At 35.7% G+C, this 27928-nt stretch overlaps 5 protein-coding genes across 6 annotated transcripts; 3 read left to right on the forward strand and 2 right to left on the reverse strand.

Moving 5' to 3' along the window:
- The first annotated feature begins 3982 nt into the window (after positions 1-3982).
- Positions 3983-9787, forward strand: LOC141596171 (protein MALE DISCOVERER 1-like). The gene is made up of 13 exons (XM_074416264.1): positions 3983-4206; positions 5000-5455; positions 5670-5802; positions 5978-6049; positions 6416-6559; positions 6642-6764; positions 7283-7344; positions 7447-7890; positions 7961-8151; positions 8327-8459; positions 8560-8717; positions 8915-9097; positions 9354-9787. Exons 2-13 carry the CDS (start codon positions 5311-5313, stop codon positions 9612-9614), a joined length of 2049 nt encoding a protein of 682 aa, XP_074272365.1. The 5' UTR covers positions 3983-4206; positions 5000-5310; the 3' UTR covers positions 9615-9787.
- Positions 9788-10960: 1173 nt separating this feature from the next.
- Positions 10961-13410, forward strand: LOC141596170 (uncharacterized). The gene is made up of 2 exons (XM_074416263.1): positions 10961-11096; positions 11209-13410. Exons 1-2 carry the CDS (start codon positions 11058-11060, stop codon positions 13162-13164), a joined length of 1995 nt encoding a protein of 664 aa, XP_074272364.1. The 5' UTR covers positions 10961-11057; the 3' UTR covers positions 13165-13410.
- Positions 13411-13548: 138 nt separating this feature from the next.
- Positions 13549-15157, reverse strand: LOC141596172 (receptor-like protein 51). The gene has a single exon (XM_074416265.1). It carries the CDS (start codon positions 14973-14975, stop codon positions 13707-13709), a length of 1269 nt encoding a protein of 422 aa, XP_074272366.1. The 5' UTR covers positions 14976-15157; the 3' UTR covers positions 13549-13706.
- A 4212-nt stretch (positions 15158-19369) lies between these two features.
- LOC141594526 (uncharacterized) lies at positions 19370-19897 on the reverse strand. The gene has a single exon (XM_074414538.1). It carries the CDS (start codon positions 19895-19897, stop codon positions 19370-19372), a length of 528 nt encoding a protein of 175 aa, XP_074270639.1.
- Positions 19898-22310: 2413 nt separating this feature from the next.
- On the forward strand, positions 22311-27878 carry LOC141596173 (protein ACCELERATED CELL DEATH 6-like). Of its 2 annotated transcripts, none has more exons than XM_074416266.1 (4): positions 22311-22990; positions 24640-25380; positions 25705-26273; positions 26968-27878. In XM_074416266.1, exons 2-4 carry the CDS (start codon positions 24759-24761, stop codon positions 27619-27621), a joined length of 1845 nt encoding a protein of 614 aa, XP_074272367.1. In that variant the 5' UTR covers positions 22311-22990; positions 24640-24758; the 3' UTR covers positions 27622-27878. The 2 variants fall into 2 exon arrangements, with proteins under 2 accessions (XP_074272367.1, XP_074272368.1); XM_074416267.1 differs by having other exon boundaries at positions 24646-25380.
- Positions 27879-27928: the final 50 nt, after the last annotated feature.

Here is a 27928-nt window from a genome sequence, read left to right on the forward strand (position 1 = left end):
AGCTTATTACCTCAAACTTTATTTGTTTTTTAGCATGTGTTTTGAGCATATTAAAGTTTATAAGTTAGATTTTAATATTTTTTCCGTCAAAACTAAAAGTTAACTAAACTTATATATAATGTTTTTGAGTTTTATTTTAATTTTTTAGAGCTTAATGTTTAAGTGAATAAACTCAGAAACTTCATAGTAAAACTCATAAACTTTAAAACAAAACTCAAAAACTTTATTATAATGCTCAAAAACTATAAAATTAGAGGTAATACATCAAATGTGTAAATGTATAATCTTCTTACTAGTACTGTTGTAGATGAGGATGAGCGAAAGTCACACACTTTTGAACCATCTCGAGTAAGTTTACCCGCGAGTGTCCAATGTTGGTATTATCTCACTTTTTCCAACCTTGTGAAAGCAACTATTAAACAACTTCACGAAAAAATTATCATCGATTTTTTTTTTTTTTTTTTAAATACTCGTAGTAGCAACTTCCCACCATATCACAAAACATTACAATAACTTTTATAATGCAAAGGCTACCACCTTTAAAAATAATTTTTGAAACTTCCAATCATTTGCGGTTAAAACTCTTTTTAAAATTCGAGTCTTTGACTCGGGAGATATTAAGTTATTAACATCTCATAAGCTTTAAACATGGATATTTGACCTTACTCATAATGAATAGTACAACCTAGAACATACTCCTATACGATTACAACGTAAAAGAGATTTAAACGATAGAGAAACTATGCTTCATTCCCGAATTTTCCCTTCTTAACCCTATTCCCTTCCTCATCGACTTCTTATGTCTCTTTTTTTCTTAAAAAATATTAGAACACATTCTTAGTTTTACCACATGAGTAACATGTGAGTTTTCTATAAAATTTATGTTCAAATCATAAGAAGAGTAAAATCTCGTGTAAAACTATTTTATAATACAATATTGTGAAATTAAATCATCTACATACTTTGATATCTTTACCAGTTTCATCACCTCGTAACTATAAAAAAAATTTACTAAGATAATTAAGTGAAATACTCCAATAACACATAATTTTACAATAACAATTGCGTAAAACCGTCTCATTTGAATAAGAAACTTGAGGATTACAAAACAAGAATTGAGAAATCAATAATGAGAAAAGTCAAGAGGAATGGGAATTGAAGGGACGCACGACCATGATCATTCTCCATCATTGTGTTATCTTGTTGGCATCATATTATGACTAGTAGGTCCCGCAAACAAATTAAATTACCGGCAAATGTAGGTAATTTCCGCCGACAGTGACAGTTAAAATTATGCCGGCGAACAGACGTGGCTAGAGGCCCCACACTACGCATTATTGTTCATAATTGGCAATTTAGTTTTTTACTTTCTCAGTTTAAGTTATTTCTTTAATTATTAACAACGGTTTTGCTAACGTGTATTTTAGTTTTACACTTAAATAATGTAAGGGTACATATTCTCTAGGTAGCACCAAAACGGACACGGACACGGACACGGACACGACACGGACACGTGACACGGCATCCCATGAAATTTAAGACACGGGACACGTTATATAAATTTAATAAAATATATATTTTATAGTTATAAACATTCGATTTTATTTTTATAAAAGTATTTGATATTAAATTTAAATAAGTAAAGGTAAAACTTGTCCATAATTATAACTCATTTTCATTTCCCACCAAAACCCATCTTCTAATCAAGCTATTTAACCATTTCATTTCGTCTAAAGAACATCATTCACCCCAAATGATGTCCAAATGTTATGGACACGCGTCGGACACGGCCCAAATACCATGGACACGCGTCGGACACGTGTCCAAATAAATGTTGAAAGTTAGACACGGCTTTATAGGCGTCCGACACGTTTCGGCGTGTGTCCGAGGAGTGTCGGTGTCCGACACGGTGTCCGACACGGGACGGCTGATTAAGTGAAGTGTCCGTGCTACCTAGCATATTCTCATGAGATATTTAATTATAACTAACTCATTGTTATCATAATTAATGAGAATATATTGTTAATCTTATCCTATTAAGGTTATTAATATGTGCACATTTTAGAAAAACCGTGTAATGTAATTAATAAGAGTTGGTCTAATTGTAAATAATCTACCTTCTAAATGTTGAAGTTAGGATTTCGATTTTCATTGAGTTAAAATAAAGCCATGCTGGCGGTTGGGTGTTGATAGGCAATCAAAATACCATTTTAAGCCCTCAAAGAGGATGATGGTGAGCCGGCATTAGACTGGATAAAACCTACTCTAGAATCTAAACTTTTGAGTAAAAAAAACTCTTAAATAACTTAAATGTGAACTTTATATGTAAAATGAAAATGTTAAAATTTTTACTATGATACAAAAATTATATTGAGATTTTTGCATTAGTATTTTGTGAGTTTCAAGTTGCTTAATTTGATGTTAATGGTGACTTAACTATTTCAAGTTAGGGTGAGTTAAGAGTTATAGGACCGGTGAAAAATATTAATTGGGTGGATTAGACACGATGGCTACTAGTTGGGTGAGGGTCAGACCGAGCTCCTCTGGCCATGTCCTGAACTTGCCCGTCCAGGAGTTCTAGGGCGAGTTACTAAATATAAATCAAATATAGTACTCTGTAATTCATTAGAAAGTAGGAATTTTCATTAAAAAGTTCATACATTTTGTTCAAAAGTATGACTGTCTTTGTAAAAGTTTTATGGCTTCGTCGCAACTTAACATGACGGTGATAAGCTAGCTCCATTTTAGTGGCATGGTTTGAGCTGCGCCTCACTTCAATAATCTAAATGTTAAAATTGTTCTCACTTTAATAACTACTCCATTCGACTTTTTAAAGTGCATCGAATTTTAAATTAGTGAAGATAAGTCACAAGTATCAAAGGAAGAACTTTGCTATATTTCATTTTAAACCAACACAAAGGATATCAAAACGTCCAAAAAACATCTAATTAAGTAAAATTAGCAAACTATCAAACAACAAAATAAAATTACCTAAAAATCTAAAGACATCAAAGCTAGCCCTGATAAATTGGTCAAACACATTAATATAAGTCATGTCACTTTCAGATTTAATAGAATTCGGATCAAATAGGACCTAATCGGACCAATTTGGATTCAAGTCATTTTCGAGTATGTTATTTATGAATAATAGACCGTGTCCAATAAATATTCGTATCCGATCAATTCAATTACGGGACAACTTAAATCCTCAATTCGGGTTTTGAATCAATTCAATTTTAAGAGGTCTAATCAAAGCTACAAATTTCATTGTAGCTAGACCTGGCAAACAGGTCGGGTCGTGTCGTATTCGTGTTTTTGTTAATATTAAACGGATCACCACTACCCCAACCCTAACCTGACCCAATTAAATAAACGGGTCATTTGTCTCAACCCTAACCCGACCCATTTAATTTTTCTATAACCCAACCCGACCTGTTTAACTCATTTATCTTTAAGCAGGTCATTTTTAACCCACTTAATCCATTTAATCCAATAAACTAATAGAATAAACTACGTTTTATAATCCTATTATCCTAAAAATGATAAATAAAAATGCTAATTTTAAGTTGTTTTATTGAATCATTGACTCAAGCTAAATATATTATGACAATTTTAAATAAATGGGTTATTCGTGTCGGGTTCGTGTCAAAAGACATCAACCCTAACCCGACCCATTTAAGTTTTGTGTCGTGTCAACCCAATTACTTAAATGGGTCACAATGTCTTGACCCTAACCCGTTAATTCGTGTTGGGTTCGTGTCGTGTTTTCGGGTCGTGTCAGTGATTGCCCCCTCTAATTGTAGCTATCTAATTAAATCATTTTTCCTTAAAATGAAAGCAAAGGTAGTTGCTTACGATATTTTATTTATAATCAGAAAAAATCATTCTTTAGTTTGGACCCACCAAAATCAATAATTTGTTTAAAAAAGTAGTTGGTAGAGGACAAGCCAAATTATTAAATTTAATCAAAAATAAAAATTGTGGAGGGAAAGTATGGTAATCTGAATTCTGATATTACTGCTTTCAGGGGAAAGAAGAGAGAGAAACAAAAAAAGAGGAGAGAGAAAATAGAAGAACAAATACAAAAAGAAGAACAAGTTAGAGAGAGAAAGGGGAAAATAATTCTACCTTTTTTGAGGGCTTTATCTTCTTTCTAATTCTTCGTCTTGAAGATGGATTGAAGAAGAAGCTCTTTCATCATTAAAGGTTTAATCTTTTTTGAATTTGAGCAATTACTTTTCCTTCATTTTTTTTGGGTTTATTTTTGTTTTAATTTGCTTTATTAATGTTAAAGTTGGGAAATTTGGTACTTTTTGTTACCTAAATGATTAGGGTAAACCCTAATTTGGGGGATAAACTGAAATGTTTGAAAAAAAATTAAAAAGTTGTCATCTTTTTTATTCCTTGCTTCTAAATGGGTTGATTATTTGATTCTTGTACATTATTGCAAAATGAAGTTTTGTTGTTACTTTTAGGTACCCTTTTGGATAATATAAAAAGGGTTTGTTTTTAATTTTGGAGTTTGAGTAGCATTTTTGAGCTCTGATTGTGTGTTACATGGCTATTGATTCCTTGATTCCTGTACATTATTACAGAATGAAGTTTTGTAGCTAGTTTTCGGTACCCTTTTCGAGTTTTCAATGATATGAAGAGGGTTTGTTTCTAATTTTTGGTGTTTGATTAGCATTTTTGAGCTCTGATTATGAGTATTATGCCTGTTGATTATTTGATTGCTGTACTTAATTACAAAATGAAGTTTTGTAGCTAGTTTACGGTACCCTTTTCGATGATATGAAGCGGGTTTGTTTCTAATTTTGGTGGTTGATGTGCTTTTTTGAGCTCTGATTAGGAGTATTAGTAGCTGTTGATTATTTGATTGGTGTACTTAATGACAGAATGAAGTTTTCTTGCTAGTTTTCGGTACCCTTTTGAATGATGTGAAGAGGGTTTGTTTCTTTGAGTTCTGAATTCTGATTGTGTATCATGGCTGTTGTATTAGGGGTCAAATTTGCTGAGCTGCTTGCTACATTGTGAAACAAAGAAGGGTTCATCTTCTGATTACTTCCGGAATGAGGGATTCGTGTTTGATTGCTAAAGTTAAGAGGAGGACAGCTTATTTGGATTATTTTGTAATTATTTAGCTTGTATAAACAGTTGTACATTAGTGTGTAAAGCTTGCCAAGGCGTTGCTGTCGTAGTTGTAGAGTTGTATCTTCGTTTTGTGACTGGAGCTCGGTCAATTGAGGGGGTAAGACGGGATCCTGGCGATTTCCTATAATATTGGTGTGTATAGGTGGTGGTCGTTGGGGAATGTCCATGATAGTCCCGTCACTCCAGTTTTGTATTGAACGAGCAATGTGGGGAAGATGGAGTGCATTTAACCTCCAGTTCATATGTTTTATGGTTTTGATCCTTTGTTCGAGACTCCCAGGAACTTCTTCACTCAATCTTGAGGGTAAGAGAGCATACAAAAACTCATTTGAGACTGTTTCACATGCTAGATCAACCTATTAACCCTATAATTAAATGAGGAATATATAATGATTCGGGTTGGTCTCACATTTTAGACCATCTCATACAAGTGTTACCGGAGAGGGCAAGCTTTTCTGTAACTAGTGCTTTTATTTTCAACCATGATGTTCCTAATTTTTTCATCTCAATCAATGTAGGATCAATATTGCTGAAAGTTCGGGCTAGTATAAAGTCAGATCCTTTTAGCTCTCTGGCAAGTTGGGATTTTAATGATCCTCATCCATGCAATTGGTTTGGTGTCCACTGTGTTGACGGCAAAGTGCAAAAGCTGTAAGTTCTTTGCCATTCTACACCGGCATTAAGCCACTGATAGTTCATATTGTGACTCTACTACTTTATTTGTGCTAGCCATGGTGCATATGGTCTGCAGTATATTAACTGAAAGTAGAATCAGATAAAAAAAATTACAGTTGCTTATTGAACGTTTTCATTTTTTCGCTGACAGAGATCTGAGTGGACTATCTTTAGGAGGTACACTCTCTCCGGAGCTTGGTAACCTTGGCAGTTTAAGATCTATGTGAGTATTGTTTAATTTATTGCATTTACTTTAAGGCGTTAAGCTGACGAGTTGTACCAATGCTTATGTGTGTAATGTGTCATGAGCAAACTGTAATCAACAACTTTACTGTTGTGCCTTAAGGGCAAGGGCTTTCGCCAGAGGGAGGGTTGGTTCGATTGACCCATAATGGTGATTGTGTCAAGATTTGCACTATCCAGTTGTTGCTCCATACAGTTCATAGTACAAAACCGCGATTGTTTGATAACCTATTTGCTGTATTTCAGAATGATTGTCATTTAGTTAATATTAAAAATTACCAACCAGTCTCCTTTCATGTTCTTTTAAATTGGAAACTTTGGTGATTTCTTTCATTTACCTGAACAGCATACTACATGCGAACCATCTCTCAGGGGCCATACCGACTGAATTTGGACATCTCACCCTCCTTGAGGTCCTGGACTTGAGAGACAATAATTTGACCGGAATAATACCAGCAGAGATCGGGAAGCTGGTATCATTGAAACGCTTGTAAGTGCTGGCATGCTATGTCCACCTCTATTATTTTTGGCTACGAGTCTATAAAGTGATTAGAATCCGTTTATTGCTCCAGACTGCTAAGCAATAACAAGTTCACAGGAGTCATTCCTCCAGAAATTGTGGAGCTCACCTCGCTATCTGAGCTGCAATATGATGATTATCTTGTATCATCCAATAACAAGAAAATTGATATCTGGTAATTGGTTACTCTTTTCTGAAGTTTTAGTTTTTCCGTATCTTGTCTGAATTTCTGTGTAATGCACTGCTTTCCAATTTTGAGTTATGTAAATGTTAAGGTTTTTTGAACCTTGATTAGAATAGGTTCCATTTTAATCACTTTTTATTTATGAGCTGAACCTGTTGGCTCTTCGTGTTTAAATCAAGTATATCACGACTTTTCTCATCCATTTGTTTACCTTTGCCGCTGGATAGGTTTTTATACCAGCACATTCAAGTGGGGTTAGTCTTTATAATGGCTATATTTGAGTGTATGTGGGGTCCACCACTCTCGTGGGCACCTCGCAGAAAATATATGAGGGTAAAACAGTCTCTTAACACATAAAACTTGCATATTAGGAAACGTAAACAAATGCCTGAGACAAAGAGGAAGTACCGTATATTATCCAGAAGTCGGCATTGCCATATATTTTTTGCATTGTTGTTATTCTTTTTTCTTATATTGACAAGTCTAACCTAACTGCTTCTTGTTTGAAGGCCGAGCGGTGTGACCGACTCTTTGTATGGTCCGCAAGACAGTCCCAGTAGTAATCTTGAATGTAAGTTTATATACATTATTGCTCATGATCGTCAATTCACAACTTTCCACCTATCTGTTAGATTTGTCTAGTAAAAAATGTGTAATCTTTGGCTATTGTCAGCTTCATATGGCGCAAATCTGCTTCAAAAAGCCCACAATTTAGCTTCTTCCAGACGGCGTCGGTTGGCTGAGCAGTCCAGTAACCTTGAAGCTATACCTGATAAAGACCTCAATCCAGGAGCCCAAGTCAACTCACAACCCATTTCCAGAAGTAGTGGGTCTTTTCCAGCTTCAGGCATCGAGACAAGCCCATTTATAGCATCTCCATCAGCGCCTCCTGATTCGAACTCACAGCCAGTGGCCCAACAAGGTCAACCAACTTCCCATTCTGATAAGGGAAAGCCTTCACAGAAGGTTTGGGTGTATGTGGCTGTTGCTCTTGGAGTGGCTTTCTTGCTTGTTTTTGCTGCAGCATTATTTTTCATGTGGAGAAGTCGATGTGCAAAACCGATAGGTCCCTTTAAGACAGGCATTAGTGGACAATTGCAGAAAGCATTTGTTACAGGTGATTTTCTCTTCTGTCATTATTCTCCACATGTAAAATATCGTATCTTACAATGCTGTCTGAAGTACAGGTGTCCCTAAGCTGAATAGGCCGGAGCTAACAGTAGCGTGTGAGGATTTCAGCAATATTATTGCTACCTTTGATGCCTTCACCATTTATAAAGGAACATTATCAAGTGGAGTAGAAATCGCAGTTGCATCAACCAATATCAGTTCTTCACTTGATTGGTCAGAGGCCGAAGAGTTAGCATACAGAAAAAAGGTTTGTTAGAGTTAAGAGCTTACGAATCTTACGATTATTTTCTGATCCAAATGGAAATATAATGAAGTTACTTCAGCATTCCAAAAGGAAAATGCAATAAACCTTAATGAACGCGAAGGGGTTCCTGTTTCTGCAATTTCTTATATGACGATTTTGTGATCTAAACCTGTTACAGATAGAAACGTTATCAAAAGTGAATCACAAGAATTTTGTGAATCTTCTTGGATATTGTGAAGAGCAAGAACCTTTTACTAGAATGATGGTTTTTGAATACGCCCCGAGTGGCAACCTCTTTGAGCATCTCCATGGTAATTATTCCTCCTATGTTAATTACTATCTGATAATGTCGGTTGTTTTTGTCTCCGCAGAAGCTTACCTGACCCTTGTTTACGATGGTTTATTTTTCAGTTGAGGAATTCGAAAATCTTGACTGGAATTCTAGGATAAGAATCATCATGGGGGCAGCTTATTGTCTCCAATATATGCACCATGACATATATCCTCCCATCGCTCATTCCAAGTTGGACTCGGCTGCTATATATCTGACCGATGATTATGCAGCTAAGGTGCGCCGCGCCATCCACCCCCTTTTTTTTTTCTGATTGAATGCCTTTCTGTCATGTTTTAAATAGGTCTACGACAAATTTAGCTGGTAAAGTCATTGGAGCGGTTTAATTATACCAAAAAGAACTTGTCCATAATACTTTCTGTTCGTCTGTTCGTCTGTCTCTGGCAATAATGTGCTTATTTTGCAATGACCTAGCTTGCGGAGAGACCATTTGAGGTCTTACCCAAATCCAAAGACTCCGGTGAAGAGGGCCCACCTGCTGAAGCGACCAGTAAAGCTGATCCACGGGAAAACGTGTACGACTTTGGTATATTACTGCTTGAAATCATTACAGGAAGGCTTCCGTATTCGGAAGAGGAAGGCTCCCTAATAGACTGGGTAATGCTTCTGTTCATATTTCATTATCTACAAGACCCGGTATGACACGACACTTCAACACTTCACTTAACTGCCATATCGAAGTCTGACACGACACTTCAACACTTCACTTGAGACCAAAAAACACTTGTAGTTTGACCGTACCCGTATGAGTGTATGACCCAACCCGCTGGACCCATTTGGCAGGTGTATTCACATTTACCCTAAAATGACCCTGTGTGACTAGACTCTCATTTTACGGGTGTGTATCGTGCAGGCGTCCCAGTACTTGAACGATAAAGAGAATAACAAGGACATGATTGACCCGGTACTCAAATCAGTCAAAACAAACGAGCTCGAGATCATATGCGACGTTATTCAACGATGCATCGACCCCAATCCGGCGCACAGACCCACGATCCAGGCGTTGACTTCCAGACTACGAGAAGTAATCACAATAGCACCCGATGCAGCAGTCCCACGACTCTCTCCTCTCTGGTGGGCTGAACTCGAAATCTTATCTGTGGAAGCAACTTGATTGCTGCCTTCGCTCGCACTCACCCTCTCTCTCTCTATAATATATATATGTTCTTGAGTATACCTTTTTGCACATTAAATCCTATGCAAAGGGAAGCAGACTGTTGAGTGATCCCTTTCCCCCCTTCCTCCCCCAATCTTGTGATGATCATATTTATTCATTTCTTCTCTATATATCTTTGTCTCGCGTGCAGTTAGATCAATAGGTATGGGGTTATTCTAGTTTACCCACAGGTCTTGGATTCGAACTTGGAAATGCAACCGTGTTAAGAGTATTGCCACCCTTGTGGCCCTAACCGGCTTGTTCTGAACTATACCGAATGGTTTGCACCAAAAAGAAAATTGTTAAGAGTCGGTTTCCATGATTTTCTCTTGTAAATTGCGAAATGGATAAGCTGAAGACATAAAACTCACCAAAAATCGACTTCAACGTAAACCAACACCAACTTCATAACTTCACAAATTCTTGAGATAAAAAATAATTTAGGCATATAATCCAACATTAAAATTCCAAATGTATTAACTAATTCAATGAAAAGTAAAGAATTCAATTTTGTGAGAGGAAATGGTATCCGTCTTTAGCTTGTGACGGATATCGTCGTCTTCAATGAGATTTTGTGTTCAAGTTCAAAGGTCACCTGAATGCTAGTTGGCGCGTATCAGACATTTGACGTATCTAATATGACACATTTTGACACTTTATTTAGTCCAAAAATATAAAATTTTGCGGAATAACTGTATTCGATACTTGCAAGCTAAGTCGGAGAACATAGGTTCAAACATGGATTAATCTATTTTAACCGGAGGTTCAAATAATGGCCATCTAATATAGAAAAATAATAAACCAAAATAATGAAACATCTTTTTTTTTTAAGGTTATCGTGATCATTCTATCAACAATCATTAACTTACTAATGTGATAAATATTTATAAAATCACTTTACTGTGATAACTTAATAAGACTATATTTTTTCTTATATATTTGAGAAGTAAACATTTTCTTATAGGAATAAACTTACAATATCCTATAACAAGGCATATTTTCGATACATTTATTGTTCATGGTAAAATTATAGTTGCATTTTCACTACTACTTTTTATTAATCCCATAATTAAAGAATGGCTAGCCTTCATTCATGCATTTCCTACTTTTCTCCTTAATTCACTTTTGAAATGTATGGTAAAAATTAGTTTTGAAAAAGTAAGTGACATGTATTAAAGTGATTAGCAATTCTACGATAGATCCTAGTTATTCGTAGTTCCCAAACTTTAGCAATGTAATACATGGTGGAAAATCAACTAAGAAACTTATAAATACTCCTTTCAAATTGTTATTCAATCAAAAAACAAAAAACAAAAAAAACAAGAAATAAGCATTGTTTCTACTTCAAAAAAAAAAAACATTAAAAAAAATCTGAATAAGTTAAAGAGAAAATAAGTCTCAATGGCATCATACGTACTCCATATTATTACTTTTCTAATCGTAAGTGACATTTTATATTGCTAGTTTAAGACATGTTTTGTCGATTCTTATTTACAATACATGTTTAACTTATGCAATGTGTTTTTTTTTTTTTTGTCTTTTCAATTTTCAGCTAGCGATTTCAGTGTGCGAGGCGACGCTTTTACCTTTATTAGCTATGGCAGCGGCGAGAAAACACATGATGTTACACGGGAGAGGTCGTGGAGACGGACATGGAAGGCTTGGATTTCATGGAGGATTCCATGGTGGAGCACAAGGTGGGTTTTCCGGACAAGCTAGTGGTGGAGGACATGCATTTGGACAAGGTAGAGGTTTTGGTCAAGGACAAATTGGAGGTTCAGGACAAGCATCTGGACAAGGTGAAGCTAATGGCTCGGGACAAATGTCAGGACAAATGTTCGGACAAGGTGGGTTCTCGGGACAAATATCCGGACAAGGTGGGTTCTCAGGTAAAGCCGGTGGCTGGGGACAAGCATCTGGAGATGCGTCAGGGCAAGCATCAGGCCAAGGTGGAGTCGGTGGCTCAGGACAAGTTTCCGGACAAGGTGGACTTTCAGGAGATGCTAGTGGTTCGGGTAAATTTGCCGGCTCAGGACAAGGATCTCTACATGGAGGATTTTCTGGAGGATTAAGTAGCTCAGGACATTTTTCAGGCGGTGCGTCTGGACAAAGTGGAGCTTCAAGTGCAATTAGTGGCTCGGGACAAGTGTCAGGAGAAGGTAAAGCTAAAGGTGAGGGTAAATCTAATGGTTCTGGAAAAATGTCCGGACAAGCCTCTGGAGATGCTTCAGGGCAAGCATCAAGCCAAGGTGGAGTCGGTGGCTCAGGACAAGTCTCCGGAAAAGGTGGACTTTCGGGAGATGCTAGTGGTTCGGGACAAGGTGAAACTTCAGGTAAATTTGGCGGTTCAGGACAAGGATCTCTACATGGAGGATTTTCGGGAGGATTAAGTGGCTCGGGACATTTTTCAGGCGGTGCGTCTGGACAAAGTGGAGCTTCAAGTGCAATCAGTGGCTCGGGACAAGTGTCAGGAGAAGGTAAAGCTAAAGGTGAAGGTAAATCTAATGGTTCTGGAAAAATATCCGGACAAACTTCTGGAGATGCTTCAGGACAAGTTGGAGGATCTGGAGAATCTAGTGGCTCGGGACAAGCATCCGTACAAGGAGAAGCTAATGGCTCAGCACAATCATCCGGAGATGTATCGGGAAAAAGTGAATCTTCTAAAGGCGCTAGTGGCTCTGGAAAAGCATCAGGAGAAGGTGAAACCTCTGGTAAAGTTAGTGGCTCAGGACAAGCATCAGGAAAAGGTGAAACTTCTGGTAAAGTTAGTGGCTCAGGACAAGCATCAGGAAAAGGTGAAACCTCTGGTAAAGTTAGTGGCTCAAGACAAGCATCAGGAAAAGGTGAAACCTCTGGTAAAGTTAGTGGCTCAGGACAAGCATCAGGAAAAGGTGAATTTTCAGGAGCTATTAGCAGCTCAGGACAAGCATCGGGGAAGGTTGAAGCTTCTAAAGAAGCTAGTGGCTCAGGAAAAGCACAAGGTGAAGTCTCTGGAGGAGCTAGTGGCTCAGGACAAGGATCAAAAGATGCGTCAGCCAAAGACGAAGCATCTAAAAAAGCTACTAGCTCAACAAAAGCACAAGGTGAAGTTAATGGCTCAGGGAAAGTAGCTGGACAAGGTGAAGTTTCTGGAGAAGCTAAGGGTTCGGGAGAAGCATCAGGAGATGCGTCCGGGAAAGCCGAAGCTTCCAAAAAAGCTAGCGCCTCGGGAAAAGCATCAGGAAAAGGTGAATTTTCTGGTAAATTTAGTGCATCGGGACAAGCATCTGGGCATGGGGAAGTTTCCGGAGAAGCTAAGGGCTCGGGAGATGGTTCAGGGCAAGCGTATGGGCAAATGGGAGGGGGCGCAAGAGGTAACGGACATATGATGGGACATTTTAAAGGTCAATTTTCGGGTGGATTTTCCGGTCATATGTCACACTCTTTTGAAGGTAGAGGTGAAGCTTCAAAAAATAACGGCTCAGATAGAAGAAAATTCAGAAAACTTTTAGCATTGGAAGATTATTGATGAACTAAAAGAATAAATTGAGTAAAATAAATGATCATCTGGTAACATCACTAAGTAGTTTTACATGATCACATAAAGTTGTCTTACAATAACGTTAGGGTAAGACGACGTGTTTTTCTTAGTGATTGTTTGGTTGCCTTCTCAAATGGGAACTCTATTTCCTATGAATTGTAACTGTATGGAATTGTTTTGGTTATCCATTCTTTCTAAACATAATAAAAATGGAGGAATTATGAGTTCTTCAAATCCGATTCTTATGTTCTGCTTTTTATTTAATTATTTATGTACTCTCTCCGAAATGATTAATGTCATTTGCAGCAATGTTATAGAAAAGAGTTTGACAACATCTACCAAAACAAAAATTGACTTAGTTTAGACAAGTAATTGCAACATTGGTGAATTATAGACGAGTCTTATTTCAGTGAAATGTTACAACTTCACTTATATTTTTCTATAAAAAAAAGAGTAAATAATACCATTTTTTTTTTCAAAAGTTATATTTTTCCATCCTAATCTCTACACCTACAAATTCTCATAATTTATCAAGCACACTTTCTAGAAACAAATATGAGGAAAATAATTAAAAATACAATAGAAACAAGAGCAATAGCTATGGCAATAAAAGCCTTGCTAGGACCATGATGCTCCTTACTCTTGTGACTAGTCTCCTCTTTTGCGCTACTATCCTCATCACCAGAGTCATCGCCCTCGTCCTTGTCATCGTCATCATCACCGCCACTCGGAACCGCCTTCGGCGGTGGCGAAACCGGAAGCCCATCCTTATCACAAGGCACAATGCCAAGCTTGACATTAGGAGAAATAATACTAGAGTTGTCATAACATAAATTCACATTTCCACCAATCTTAAAAAACTCCAATTTATTAATAAACGTCTCATTAAATGGCATAATACCCTGAAAATTATTCTTTTCTAGATTTAAATATTTTAAATTCTTCAACTTTTTTAAGAAATTTGGGATTGTCCCATTTAATTTATTTGAACTTAGATCAAGGTATTCTAACTCTGGCATTGAGGCCATTGATTCGGGTATCCGACCCGAAAGTGAATTCGACGAAAATGATAGCTTCTTAAGCCCAATTAGGTCACCAATTGAATTGGGTATTTCACCAATTAATTGATTTGAGGTTAAATCAAGTAAAATTAAATTCTCCAATTGAGTTAGTGAACTAGGTATGTTACCTTTTAATTGGTTATATGATAAATCAATTTGGGTAAATTTTGGATGCCATGATTTGGGTAAATTACCAACAAGATTAGCATGAGTAATTGTGAGTTTATGAAGGCTATAAAGGGTATTAAGTATAACATTAGGTTCACTAGCATTAATTGGGACAAAAGATATAGTAAGATCAATTACATTTTGTAATTGGCTTAGCATGAGACCATTGAGGTTATGCAAACTATTAATGCATGTAAAAGATTGGAGATTATAGCCTAAATCGGACGGAAAATGGTCGGCGGTGGGGGTGGCAGGGCAATTTGTGAAGGATAATTTTTGGAGAGTTGATAAGGATTTGAGGGCGGTATATGAGAGAGAGACGTCATTTGAGCAATTTTCGAGGTGGAGGGAGACAAGGTGGCGATAGGGTCTTGTGCTGTCGCAAACAGTCGCGTTCTGAAGGGGAGGAGGATTCGAACATGGGTCTGTTGATATAGGGAAGTTTAAGGATTGGAGGGCTCTTAGTTGTTTTGGGTCTAGAGTATTTGAGGAAGATATGAGGTCGGAGTTTAGGAGGATGCAGAGCGAGAGGAGGAGAACGAGGAGGGATGACGATGGAGGGGCCGCCATTGAAGTAAGGTGGACAATGTGGTGGAGTTTGGATGGTAAAATTTATGGGGGGGAAACGCTGGGACAGATAATCTGCTCTCAGAAATCGAGGGCGTAATAAGAACTAAGAAGGTGGTGGTGGTGAGTACAAAGTTAAGAGGTTATTGCAAGGGTTTAGATCAATATGATTAAGAAAATGCATGCTTCTTTTCTTTTCTCATTTGGGGATTAGTCAAGTTAGGCTCTTATATAAATATGAGGTGTTATGGCATGAAGTTGATAGTTAATAATGATTGGGACATCTAAATGATCTCTAACTGATCATGATTTGGAGATTGAGTGTTTGAGTTTAAAGACATTGACATCACTTGCGTGTAATTTTCTCTAAATGTTGTAAAAGGCAAATTCATTTTAGCTCAATCGAATTCCATAACTAGAACTCTAGAAGTACCCAACTTTTGGGAAGATTATAGCTAGAAGTATTTTTTGTTAAGCATTAATACGACTATTCCATAGTTGCCATTGTTTAAAATTCGTAAGAAACTTTCAAACAACGGTGCTGTTTGGCCCGATTTTTAGAAGTGTTTTTTTACTGAATAAGCACAAATTAGGTCAAATAATCAATTTTGAAGAAGTTAAAACAACTACTTTTAAGCGCAAAAGTCAATTTTGAGACCCAGAAGTAAAAACATCAATTTTGTGCTTCTAGATTTTACTTTTATTTTAAAGATTTTTAATGTATAAATGACAAATTTGATGTTGTAAATATGTAAAATAGAATAAAATTAATACATATTAATTCATATTTTTTCATTCTCTACAAATCGCGACCCATCTTGATATATACTTTTCAGCAAAAAAATTCATTTTTCATCCGCTTACGTAAAAAGTCTTGTTGAGAAGTCGATTTTTATAAAATGTTAGGCCAAACAATAACAGTTTTTATCAAGAAGGAATTTATTAAAAAACTCATTTCAAAAAGCAAAATCAGTTTTCCAAAAACGAGGCCAAACATGCCCGTTCGATAACTATTGATCGAGACGAAATAAATATAACTCACCATGGTATTAGTATTACTCTCTTTGTGATATAATAACCTCATCGCCGTTTCTAAACCGAGATAGTAATTCCGTTCGATCTTACACAAAACTAACTACATGTATATTAAGATATAAGACATCGGCCATGTAAAAAAAAAAAAAAAAACATGCACCAAATGCATAAACATATTATTAACGTACGTAGGTGATATGTCAGGGTCATTTATCATAAATAAACAATAATTGTATTCAAGAGTTATGTAGTTGAAGTATATGAATTTTGAACAAATAAAGATAGAAAACAAAAGAGGTACACATAATGAGGGAAATTCATGCATACTTCTAAGCTTTTTCCATTTGTAGACCATCTTTGTTAGTCACACTACGTAATTTGTTTATCATCTAACCTAAGTATGATGATGTTGAGATATGAGCGAATTTAATTCCTTGGTATTGAATATTGATGATGACAAAGGAGATGAATTACTTTTGACATGTTAATGAATAAGATGTATGGGATTAATGTAAAGATGTATGTTATAGATTAAATTAGAAACATACATTTACATTAATAATATATTACATGTAACATGTTTATGTTACGTGGGTTTATTTGGGTGAGTTTTTCTATATAAGAAAGATCTTATGTATGTTGCAAGTGTGTGAGATATGTAACCTCAACAATGTTATAGTGTGAGGTCTCTTCACCAGTGAGAGGGTGGTAGTCACCACAAAAGAGAGTTGTGTGGGGATTTCGGCCCGACCCTTTGACTGAGATGTGTGCTCGGGGTCCTTGGATGGTTTATTGTATGAAGGTTTGTCAAGTTGTCCTTAAACTTGTACTTATGAGATGATAATATATTATGGATGAGATGGTGGACGTAGGCATTTGCCGAATCACGTAAAAATCGTGTTCTTGCATTTTTTTTCCTTCTTTATGTGTGAGGCTAATTTTCCCCAACAGATGAGAACTGAACTGAAGTGGATGTCTCAATGGTTGTTAAGAGGAACGTTTATTTAAAGTTATGTAAAAATACAAAAAATTATTAATGGCGTTCGGTCCAAACTATTTATAGCAAATGGGTTTATGTAATAAGGTCGGATCAAAGTAAAATCGTTGTTGTTATTGGATTGTTTTTTCCCTTCAGAAATTGTGTTTTATTGTGTTAAGAGGAACGTTTATTTAAAGTTTTATTATTTCCCTTCAGAAATTGGGACAACAATTTTGTTTTCAAACTTTATCATATGGATCGAATCTATTTTTGTTGCTTGATATAGAATAAAGCCGCTATGAACGGTTTTACTCCCACCTCCTAGGACCAGTAGTGGTGGACCTAGGGCTAGGTCTACTGGCGGTAAAAAATTCTAAAGTTTTTAGTTAAAATTTCCAACATTTTTCGAGTTTTCCTTAAACCATTATTCGTTTGCCTCCGCTAGGATCAATTCCAGGCTTCGCCACTGCCTAGGACTGTATTTGTCACAGAAACAAATACGCGTATAAGATAGTAAATAGGCACACGTCTCGTGATTGTCAACATACTAATAAATCATAAATCAAAACTACACAATGATTTTAAGTAATACTTAGGATTTTTTGTCAAACACGATCTTTAAAAAAAAAAATCCACAACACCACCTTTAGAAAAAAAGTCTGTTAAACACAATCTTTAATAATTTTTTTTTTTACACGAGTTTTTGGACGGATTTCGACAACTTAAATAATTTTCTAACCACTTACAACGGAGTGACTTTCACTCGATGTTTGAAATAGCAAACGAGGTCGGTTTGAGGTGTTCGTAAAATGTAGTATAATCAATACAGAACATACAACTTTGAGTTCAGTCGTACATTTTTTGGCACGTCAAATTAAACATGAGATGTACACGTTAATCTACTTTACATAGTGGATACGCTCATACGCTCTTTAGAGAATCATGGAAAGTGGATACTTTCCTCAAATCTTTAATTTGAGTTGTTTACATTATACATTGTGATATTTTTGAGTTTAAGTGAGATTTTTGGTGACTTATTCAAGCAACGTAACGGTCACATAATTATAACGCATGATTTTAGTGGAAAATCACGCATTCATCATATATATTATTCGGCATGCACTTGTCTTTATTTTATTATGATAAATTATTGAATTTGATTGTTATTATTGTATGGCAATGTATAAATTTCATTTAACATTATTGCTAAATGTGTGACAAAACAAAAATCAATTATCGAAGAATTTGAAAATGGCTTGTTGAAGTGAAATCCAACCAAATTAGCGTAATAGCAAGTGTAATACATCAGACAGTTAATGTATTATACAATTGGTTGTATATACAACCTATTTAATGTAGTTGAGCTTTATTATAAAGTTATTGAGTTCTATTAACAAAATTATCGAGTTATGGTACAAAGTTATTGAGCTTAATAGAATAATTATTAAGCTCAATAACTTAATAAAATAGCTCAATAACTTGTAAAATAGCTCAACAACTTGGTTTAAGAGCTTAACAACTTGGAGGCGGTTGTACAATGCTACTATACAACTGGTTGTAGGATAGTATTTGTGCAAGTTCTGGTGTGTGGAAGGTTGAAAACTTTTAAGGGTTGCAATTACAAATGAAATATAGCCGTCATAAAAAAAAAATTGAAAGCTTAACAATAGGGCGTAGTTATTAAGTTTTTCGTTGTTCAAAATGATACAACGCTAACACCATTTAACATCTAAGTATCTAACCTAAATAAAGAAGTAGTGGTGATCACGGTTATATTACGGTTGTATTTAACTAATGAGTTAGACCTTAAATATTGTAACATTTGACTTTATTTATGTATTTGACGAATAATGAAACTAGCTGCATTACCCGTATTAAGGTGGTATTTGGTTACCATGGCTGAATTAAACTCTATTAGTTTCAAAATACATAAATTGGACTCCATTTTTTTTTAATTCATGGGATTTTCCAAATCCCTCGCATTTATAATGACAATCAATTGACACCGTATTTCCTCGCAGTAAGAAACTCCTTTCATTTTGTGCAATTCTTCTAATCTAACAAATTTCGCTTCTAACTACGCCCTTGATTGCGTTTAACTCATCAATGCGAGCAAAACTTTTTAGTGGCTTAATTTCGATTTTATTCTCTTCTAAAAAATATCGGATGATTAAAAATTGAGATTGCTCGACGTACTACTTCGAATCACCCCTTCTCTACGTATCATTCATCACAACACATAAAACCTCAATTTACACTTCAAATTAAGAGTAAAATGGAAGGAAAAAGGTGACAAATACAGCTCAAATTGTTAAGAAAACTTGTAAATTGTAATTAGACACTAAAAAAACAAAAAGATTACTAACTAATCCATCATCATTCATCATCTAACCATAGAAGCTACATTACGTGCCCAAATTTTAATGTAACTCTTCATATCCATCTGATTAGTACAATCAGGAACTTTCAAATTTAATACATTTCTTTGTTTCTTCTTCTCAAAACCTAACATTTCGCGAGTACGGATTCCCTGTCCCATTTCCCATGCTTCCGAAAGATAAGGCCTTGAAATTGCACATTTCTTTTCGTCATCAACAATATTAACAATAATATTATTATTAATTTCGTCATCATTAGCATTTCCTAATCTTTGTAACCCGGGAATAATAGAAGCCAAATTTGAATCTTTATCTTTAATAGTGAAAACAAACCCTAAATCCATGAACCCTTTAAGCTCTTCAAACTCAAGGTCCGATAAACTCTTAACCCTTCTACTCGAAATTACCTTACTCCAAGAAATATTTTCTTGTTCTTGATCATCAGAATCCTCTGTTTCGTTCCCAAAAAATATTGTTTTTTGGAGATTTTGAGACAAAAGAACAGAACTCGGAGATTCGGAAAGGTCACTCATCTTTGAATTTGAGAACATTTTCTCGAGTTGTTGTGATTTTGTATGAATTGTGGGTATTTCCAAGATTTTGGAATTAATTGTGGGTTTTGATGTTTTAAATAAATCAAGATTATACCAATATAAATCAAGGAGATTTAGCACAATTTTAGGCTCCATTAATGGTGGCTAATTTTTTGGAAAAGAAGGTAAGTAAGAAGAGAATATGCTATGGTGTAAGAGAATGTGCTTAATAATGTACTTAAGTAGTTGTTAAGAGGTATTTATATTTGAGTTTTGATTAGTATATTACCCTTTTGTTTTGTCTACATAATTATTCTAAGAGACAACTAATAACAAGTGTAAAGTTGATTAAACGCTCCACTAGTATATACAATTTGTCAAGAAAATAGTGAAAATCAGAGCAAGTGTGGAGTAGTGTCAATCTATTATTCTTATTGAATATTCCGCAAAAGTTGAATTATTCTTATTGAATATTCCCCTAAGTTTGAAGCAATAGTACTTTGTTATTAGGGGTGTTTATTGGTCCGATCGACCAGATTAAAGTAAATGGTTTGAAGACGAAAACTAAGGTGAAAAAGTGAATTATAAATAATCGGACTATAATTACATTTGTTTCGCTTTGGACAGGACTAAAATCTTGAGTGTAACAAATGGACCGAAGTTTGTGTAATTACGCAAACTTGTAAAACAAACAATAAATAATGTAAAAACGAAATTTATAATTTCAAAATAATGGAATAGACAGTTAATCTAAATGTGAAATACTGTTTATACATAACACATGGTGGATCTACAATATGTTAACCCAAATTTATAAATAGATATAAGATTAAACCAAAAGTCGATGTGGCAATTTGATAGGCCACGAGGCAAAATATAGGAGTTCAAAGCCAATAACATTTATGTCAAATAAATCAATTTATCATCATATTCATAACATTAAAAATTACAAATATGACATCTAATAAAAAAAAAAAATTGAAAACACCTTTATATTTGTTGATCATCATATTGTTGTATATTATTTGAAAATTTTCTCTCCAAAATGCTCAATTTAAAGAAGGAAATTACACCCGTGATAATAAATGTCCAATTCATACATCTCAATTGCAAATCATTATAATTGTGAAATTATCACTATGTCGATGAGGACAAGACATTGATGTAGGTCCGTCCGTAGTACGAAGCTTTGCAAATTAAAATGAACATCGCCCTTAAACTAAAAGAATAAGAGATTCTCAAGTTTTCCCGCCTAAATGAGTTGCTCTATATTAGGCTTTGGGCTTCATTATATCCTATTTTTAAAAGGGATAATATTTTTTCAACTTGCATTTCCCTTTATTTAGAAAATAAAAATTTTCAATAGTATTCCCTCCAAAGGAAGTTGGCTAAATAAGGAAACAAAACTCTATTTTTAGTAAATTATTATCTTTTAGTTAAGATATAATCTTTAATCATTATAAATTTTTTATAATTAAATTATAATCTTTTAATTTAAAAATAAAACAAAACTGGTATAAATCTAAAATTCGTATATGAAAAACCGACAAATTTGATATTATTAGTGTCGCATAATTTTTTTTTACCAAGTACGAGTATTAATTCGTATAAAAAAATTATGAACTTATATTATTAATTTCTTGAAAAAAAAAATCTTTAAAATTATTTGAAAAATTTTATAAATTGTAATCATTAGTTTTGTGATGACACATTTCATTAAAATGTACCTTTCGTGAATTTATTTAATTCTTTTAATTAATTTTCCATTTCAATTTTTATTCTCATATTAAAATATGAAAAATTAATAATACGTCAATTTTAAATCATAAATAATACATTATAAAGTAAAAGATCTATGAATACCCCGCATGTATGCGCGGTATCCATACTAGTTATACACTATTATAATAATAATAATACAACAAATCAATTGCAAAATATTGCAAAATAATAAAATCCTCTATTTACTAAAAGAATAGGCGAATCTAGACATTTTCCCACTCAAATTTTTTTACCTATATATATATATTTATTTATTTTTGGTTACACGAAGCGGGATTTTTTTTTACCTATATATTGGGCCTTAACATGTTTAATAGCTATCTGTTATTGGACTTAACATTTTTGCTCATTCTATAATCTATACAAATGTTGGCCTACCTTATATATAATTCTTATTTGTGAATATTTATACAAAAATATATTCTACCAAAGTATTTTACACTATGTCATATTATATCTCAAAAATTCCGTGTTTTAGTACGGGATTTACACTAGTTAAATAATAAAAGATTAAACCCTCAACTCGAGCTTTACCAAGCTTGGAATTGACTCGAATTTGGTTATGCTCAACTAATATTGAGCTCAAAATTAGTATCGATCGATTTCATGCCAAACTTTGACCGAGCTGATTTTAAAAACTCCAACGGACTCAAATCGTTATCACTGGAATTTTACGACACCTCGGACACCCATTCTAAAAATTTCCCTCGTTCTAGTTTCATGATCTCCTCCCGCCAAATTATCCACCTTTTTCAAATTAATTTAGGAAACCCTAATTGGATAAACTTGAACCCTAATCAATTTAATTCCAGCTAATTAGAGCTCACATGTTGAAGAATTACTGTGTGAATTTTCGAATTTGCTACGATTTGATCATATTCACCTGTACGCGTCTCTTGATGATAATTTCCCATTATATTTGGGGAAATTTTTTCCGAATAAGTTTTATTTCAATTTCAGGAATTATTGCAAGAATTATGGCTCCGTTGTGAGGAATTCGTACGCGAAATTGGGAATTAATTGACTGATAAGTTCAATTTTGATTCTAGTTCGGCTCATTAGTGTTGCAATTTAGGTGTTTTATATGGATTTCCAGTTTTTAGGGTTTCAATTTTGGGAATTCTCTGCAAAATGTCGAATCTGATTTTCAGCATGTTGATTTGTGATAAATTATACTATAAAAATATGCTGATGCTATTTTTGTGTCGATTTTGGAGGGCTACTAGTTGAAATGTTGTGCAGATTATACTGCACTTTTCGGCGCGTGGCGTGGAACTTCACTGTCTTGATTTTGCAGTTTTCTGTGCTCTGGTATGCTTGTTTCCCTTCTTCACCTCTCATGTTTTTTGATTTTATGTTTCAGTAGCGTACATTGAGGACAATGCATTAGCTTGAGAGTGTACTTCGATGGTGGCTGTGTGCTTATGCTGTAACTAGTATAGGATAATGTTTCACTAGAATGGAATTCTTTGTTGGGGATGCTGTACAACGAGTGTTTCCGAGTACAATAAGATTATTCCGAACATACTTCAAGAAGACATGGAATTCTTGGTTGGGGATAGTGTTTCCCAGTACAATAAGATTATTCCGAACAAGCATCACATATTATTAGAGAACATACTTCCATATATTAATATATATTTAAATGCAAATATTTCTACTCCCTATTACATCTGATAATTCAAGAAGACATGTTCGGAATAATCTTGTTGTACTGGGAAGCAAGAAGAGGATCTTATTTCCTTCTAATAAAGTACACTACCAACTATAGTCTTAGTTCTTTAAATAATAATTGATCTCAAGTACATGCCATTGCTCTGTACAAGACTTAGCAAACTGGGTCATTCTGGTTGGGTATGTCGTATGTGCCTACTTACTACTTAGTCTACATTGGCTCATTTAAAGTATATCCTGCAATTAAGGCCGGGGTCAAATCGATTAATTTGCTCTGTTTGAGCCTTCTGTTTTCAGGCCATTAAAGGAGTTTTAGCTAGTTGGTATCAGGTCATTTTCGGTTCATTAGTTATGACTTAGATTGATCATGTCTAAGAGTGGTCATCTGCGATTTTAGTCTCCCTGATCACAGGGAGGGAGGCGGGAGGGAATTAAAGCCTGCAAAGATTTCTTTCCAAGTATTTCTACAATAAAATCCGTCAAATATCATTTGGAAGACATTAAAGGGTGAGGAAGAGTCGAAATGAAGAGGAGAAAGAAAAGAGATGAAGTGTTAAGGAGAGAGTTGAAATGTTGAATGGAAAACTAGGGCATGCTTATGCGTGCATTTGGCTCAAACAGGGCCATCAATGTAAGCGGATCTGATATTCATAACAGGGACTTAAGGCTCACCCAAATATGTAAGCGCACACGATATCGTCTATCTATATGTTAGTATTAATGGTGTTTTCATTATTGCATTTTTAATAAGTTGATTATTTCAACAGTGTAACTACTGTGTAAGGAAGAATATTAATTTGACTGTGTTGATATATCTTGATGTGGATCAATTTATTAAAATACATTTACAACTTTGAAAAGTCAGGACATATACTAATATTAATCACACATGCTAGTTAGTTGTCGCGATTTAAATGCCACGATTAAACTTTGGAGGTAAGTTTATTATTGTTTAGTCTAAAGTCTCAATTCAGAAACATAAACGAAATTTCACATGATCACTATCAATTTTGGACTTGTAATAGAAAATTAGTATTCCGAGTGATTTAAAATGCTGCAATATATGTGTCATCTTCATTTTGTAACAATGCATGCCTACTGACTAAATCAATTGCTTATTTCATTGATTCTCCTCGTTGATCAAGGAAAGCATTTAAAACTGGACTTTTGTTAATAGCATAAATAGAGCATCACTGGAAATTAATAACCAAGTTAAATAAAGTGAAACATTACAAACTGAAGTTTAATGGCTGACGATAAATTTCCACTGCCTCCATTCCACCAAGTTGCAGTAACTTACGATGAGAAGCAAGCTAATGGCTATGATCAGCAGCCTGCAAACCAAGATGGTCAGCAGCCAAATCAATGGGACCAGCAACTAGCACAAACCCAATCAAGGTGTCGCATGGAGCGTGATGTGTACCTTGCTGCGTTGAGTGGCTCAGTGAATGAGCTGCAGTCGCGTGACTGGAAGGACATGAAAACTCCATTGGGGAATAATGTCTTGCATGTTCTCGTGGGGAAACCTCTTAAAGGCAAAATAACATCCAAGAACAAGAGCGTACCCTTCATCAATTATGTTCTGGGTGCAACAGTAGAGAATTCCATGCTTTTGCAGACAAATGATAATGGGGATACTCCGTTGCATCTGGCTGCAAGGTTCGGGCATGCAGACGCTGTTGAAGCTTTCCTAACGTACCAAATGTTGCAAGGCTATGGGGTAACTAGCCTGATGAATATGAGTAACATCAACAAGGATACAGCTTTACATGAGGCTGCTCGGGGTGGCCATGCTCTTGTTGTTAAGTTGCTGGTTGAAGCGGAAGCAGAAGCAGGTCCTGACAACTCGGATTGCCATAACCCTAATGGTGTGGATGAGACTCCGCTTTATCTTGCTGCAGAGAAAGGGTGTGTTGACTCTTTCAGTAGTATTCTGCAGGTTCCCAAAGCATTGGGATCACTTCCTGAAAACAGACGTCCATTTGGCCTAACCGTTCTTCACATTGCAGTGCTGTGTCGGAATGAAGGTACGCTTATCCTTGCCCTTGGTTTAGCGTATACCCTTGGTATACGCTAAACCGTAACAATCAAATGTTAAACTAGCTTAATTAGTAAACTAATAGAGTGATACATAGTAATATACATTCGTTGAGTTCGAAATTGGTCAGCCAAGCTTACAAATTTTGTTTTTAGGGAACATATACCCCTTCCCTGCCCCCTGGTTGCGGGCAACTATCTCCCCAGCCCGTCCTACCCACGTCGAACCCCCTTCTGCACCCATCAAAACCCCATCTTAGGGGCACTCAGCTATTACAGCTTTCCTGCTTCTCGCTAATAAAAAAAATCATCAGGGGTTGTGAAGAAGATACTGGAGAACGGTAGTTCACTGATCAGCGTTAAAAACGATCAGGGGCAAACCGCACTTCATTGTGCAGCTGCTCAGCATGTACACGATTTGAGTATTCTGCAGCACCTCCTAAATTACGACGATCAGTACAATTCAGCGGCATACATTCAAGATAATAAAGGGAGAACACCTCTACACCTCGCGGCACTCAGTTGGAATTTCAAAGGAGCAAGTAAGATAATTCAATCGTATCCCGACTGTATTGAGACAGTGGATATTAGTAAGCAGAATGTGGTGCACTATGCAGCCAATTTGGGATGTCTCCATAGATTGCAACGGTTTCTAGAGCATGCACCTTCCTGTGACCGACTTCTGAACGACAAAGACCAGAATGGGGATACGCCTCTTCATCTGGTAGCCGCTACTACTCCAAGCATTCCAAGCCATGACTGTTTTGTCCGCTTAGCCAAGTTCATTAAGCAGTACGACTACATACTTGATGTGAATGCATACAATAACCAAAACCTTACTGCCGGGGATATTATTGCCTCAAATACCAGCCTTCGTCATTTTGTATGTTTCCTTTCACTCTCTCGCCTTTAAATTTTTTTTTTATTTTTTTTTTTGATGACGAGGGGGTTGAATCTCCCCCGGGCCCATGCATTCCCGCACCACCACATGGACCATGTAAGCCAATCCCTTCGGGGGCTGCAGTGGCCAAGTGATCATCGCCCCAGATGGTAGTCGAACCCGGGACCTCTCAACTCCTGCATTTCTGCAAGCTTCAAGGTTTAACCCGGCTACCACTGGACTAACTCCTGCCTTTAAATTTCATAACACGTTTATTGAGTATGCTTAGGAGCTATCAATTTTGGTTTAGATTAAGCCAGGGCAAGTAATATTGATTTCAAGACATATCGGGTCAGCAGCACCATTTTAGGTCATTAATGGAGTTTTGGGTCAGATAATTTGTTGCAATCATGTCCAGTTACAGTTATTTAGGTAAATGTCAAATGAATTGCATTTATAACTTAACTGGGTAACAAGTCATTGTTGCGTTACGAGTTGAATGGGTCAGAACCAGCTTCATCGGAGATTAATTGGGTTGTATCAGTTACTTTCCTTTACCATGCGCTGTCCGATTGGTTGTTTTTAGTTCCCTCGCTTTGCGAGTTCCATATCTTGTTTTTAGTATGCTCCTATGTTAAGCAGTTTGCTATGATACAAACTTACAACTTCCTGGTTTTACCTATATACTGTAATGTAGGCTGCAGCTCCACCAAGACAAATGAGTAAGATACTTCCAAAAAGCCGAAGAAGGAACAATGGAGTCCCCAGCGGCGAGATAGTTAAAGAGAATGTCAATAACATTACACTAGAAGAGAAAAACATAAATCTTAGAAAAGTGGAAGATAAAATTAGCACTCTGAAGAAAGCAAATGAGACTCGGTTGGTTGTTGCCGCGCTAATTGCAACAGTATCCTTCACTGCTGGATTCACCGTTCCTGGCGGATTCTTTCAGAACAATCCAGATAATACAAAAAATGCAAATTCCACCGGCTTGGCAGTGCTTGGAAAACATCCTGCATTTCAAGCATTTTTGGTATCGGACACTGTCGCATTTACATTGTCTAGTCTTGCCATAATCTGCTACTTTGTGGTTGCAAGAGAAGAAGCCTTTGTGACTGTAGACAACTTGTCAATAAGTGCTCACTTACTCAACTCGATTTCATTGGGTGCATTGATGATAGCGTTTGTTAGCGGAGTATGTGCTGTTGTGACTAATTCACCGGTTCTCGTTGCCACAGTCATAATCGTTTCTTTGTTCTACTTCTACTTCTACCTCAACCTGTTGCTTGGAACTTTTGGTGGGCTTTTGGCGTTCATGACCAGGAACTCGAGCAAGAAAGCCAGAGAATGATTGAAGATAATTTTATGTAAAATAATTTGATGTTCCATTTTAGGCATGTTTTGTGTGGTAGAGAATGCACGTTGGCCTCTCCTAGCTCGCATTTAGATGTGTTTACACTATAACTGATTTAAAAGCAAATGTAAACTACTGATTAGAGTAAACAGTGTGAGAAACATATGATGTAGCTGATGACATGGATCGAATAATGGCCGCATTCTACTGTTTTATTTCTAAATTGAATCACCAAATTTGTTTGTGTTCTAGTTAAACTTCGACTTGGTATTTGAAAAAAAAAATTGTATGAATGGATTACACT

The sequence above is a fragment of the Silene latifolia genome, chromosome 8, assembly GCF_048544455.1.
Source record: "Silene latifolia isolate original U9 population chromosome 8, ASM4854445v1, whole genome shotgun sequence".
NCBI classification, from domain to species: Eukaryota; Viridiplantae; Streptophyta; class Magnoliopsida; order Caryophyllales; family Caryophyllaceae; genus Silene; species Silene latifolia.

Coding starts and splice junctions, on each gene's coding strand:
- LOC141596171 (XM_074416264.1), top strand. CDS start 5,311: ATGTCCATGATAGTCCCGTCACTCCAGTTTTGTATTGAACGAGCAATG. Junction 7,345..7,446: donor TCCCAGTAGTAATCTTGAAT/GTAAGTTTATAT, acceptor GGCTATTGTCAG/CTTCATATGGCGCAAATCTG. Junction 7,891..7,960: donor GCAGAAAGCATTTGTTACAG/GTGATTTTCTCT, acceptor TCTGAAGTACAG/GTGTCCCTAAGCTGAATAGG.
- LOC141596170 (XM_074416263.1), top strand. CDS start 11,058: ATGGCATCATACGTACTCCATATTATTACTTTTCTAATC. Junction 11,097..11,208: donor ATATTATTACTTTTCTAATC/GTAAGTGACATT, acceptor TTCAATTTTCAG/CTAGCGATTTCAGTGTGCGA.
- LOC141596172 (XM_074416265.1), bottom strand. CDS start 14,975: ATGGCGGCCCCTCCATCGTCATCCCTCCTCGTTCTCCTCCTCTCGCTC.
- LOC141594526 (XM_074414538.1), bottom strand. CDS start 19,897: ATGAGTGACCTTTCCGAATCTCCGAGTTCTGTTCTTTTGTCTCAAAAT.
- LOC141596173 (XM_074416266.1), top strand. CDS start 24,759: ATGGAGCGTGATGTGTACCTTGCTGCGTTGAGTGGCTCAGTGAATGAG. Junction 25,381..25,704: donor AGTGCTGTGTCGGAATGAAG/GTACGCTTATCC, acceptor AAAAATCATCAG/GGGTTGTGAAGAAGATACTG. Junction 26,274..26,967: donor ATACCAGCCTTCGTCATTTT/GTATGTTTCCTT, acceptor ACTGTAATGTAG/GCTGCAGCTCCACCAAGACA.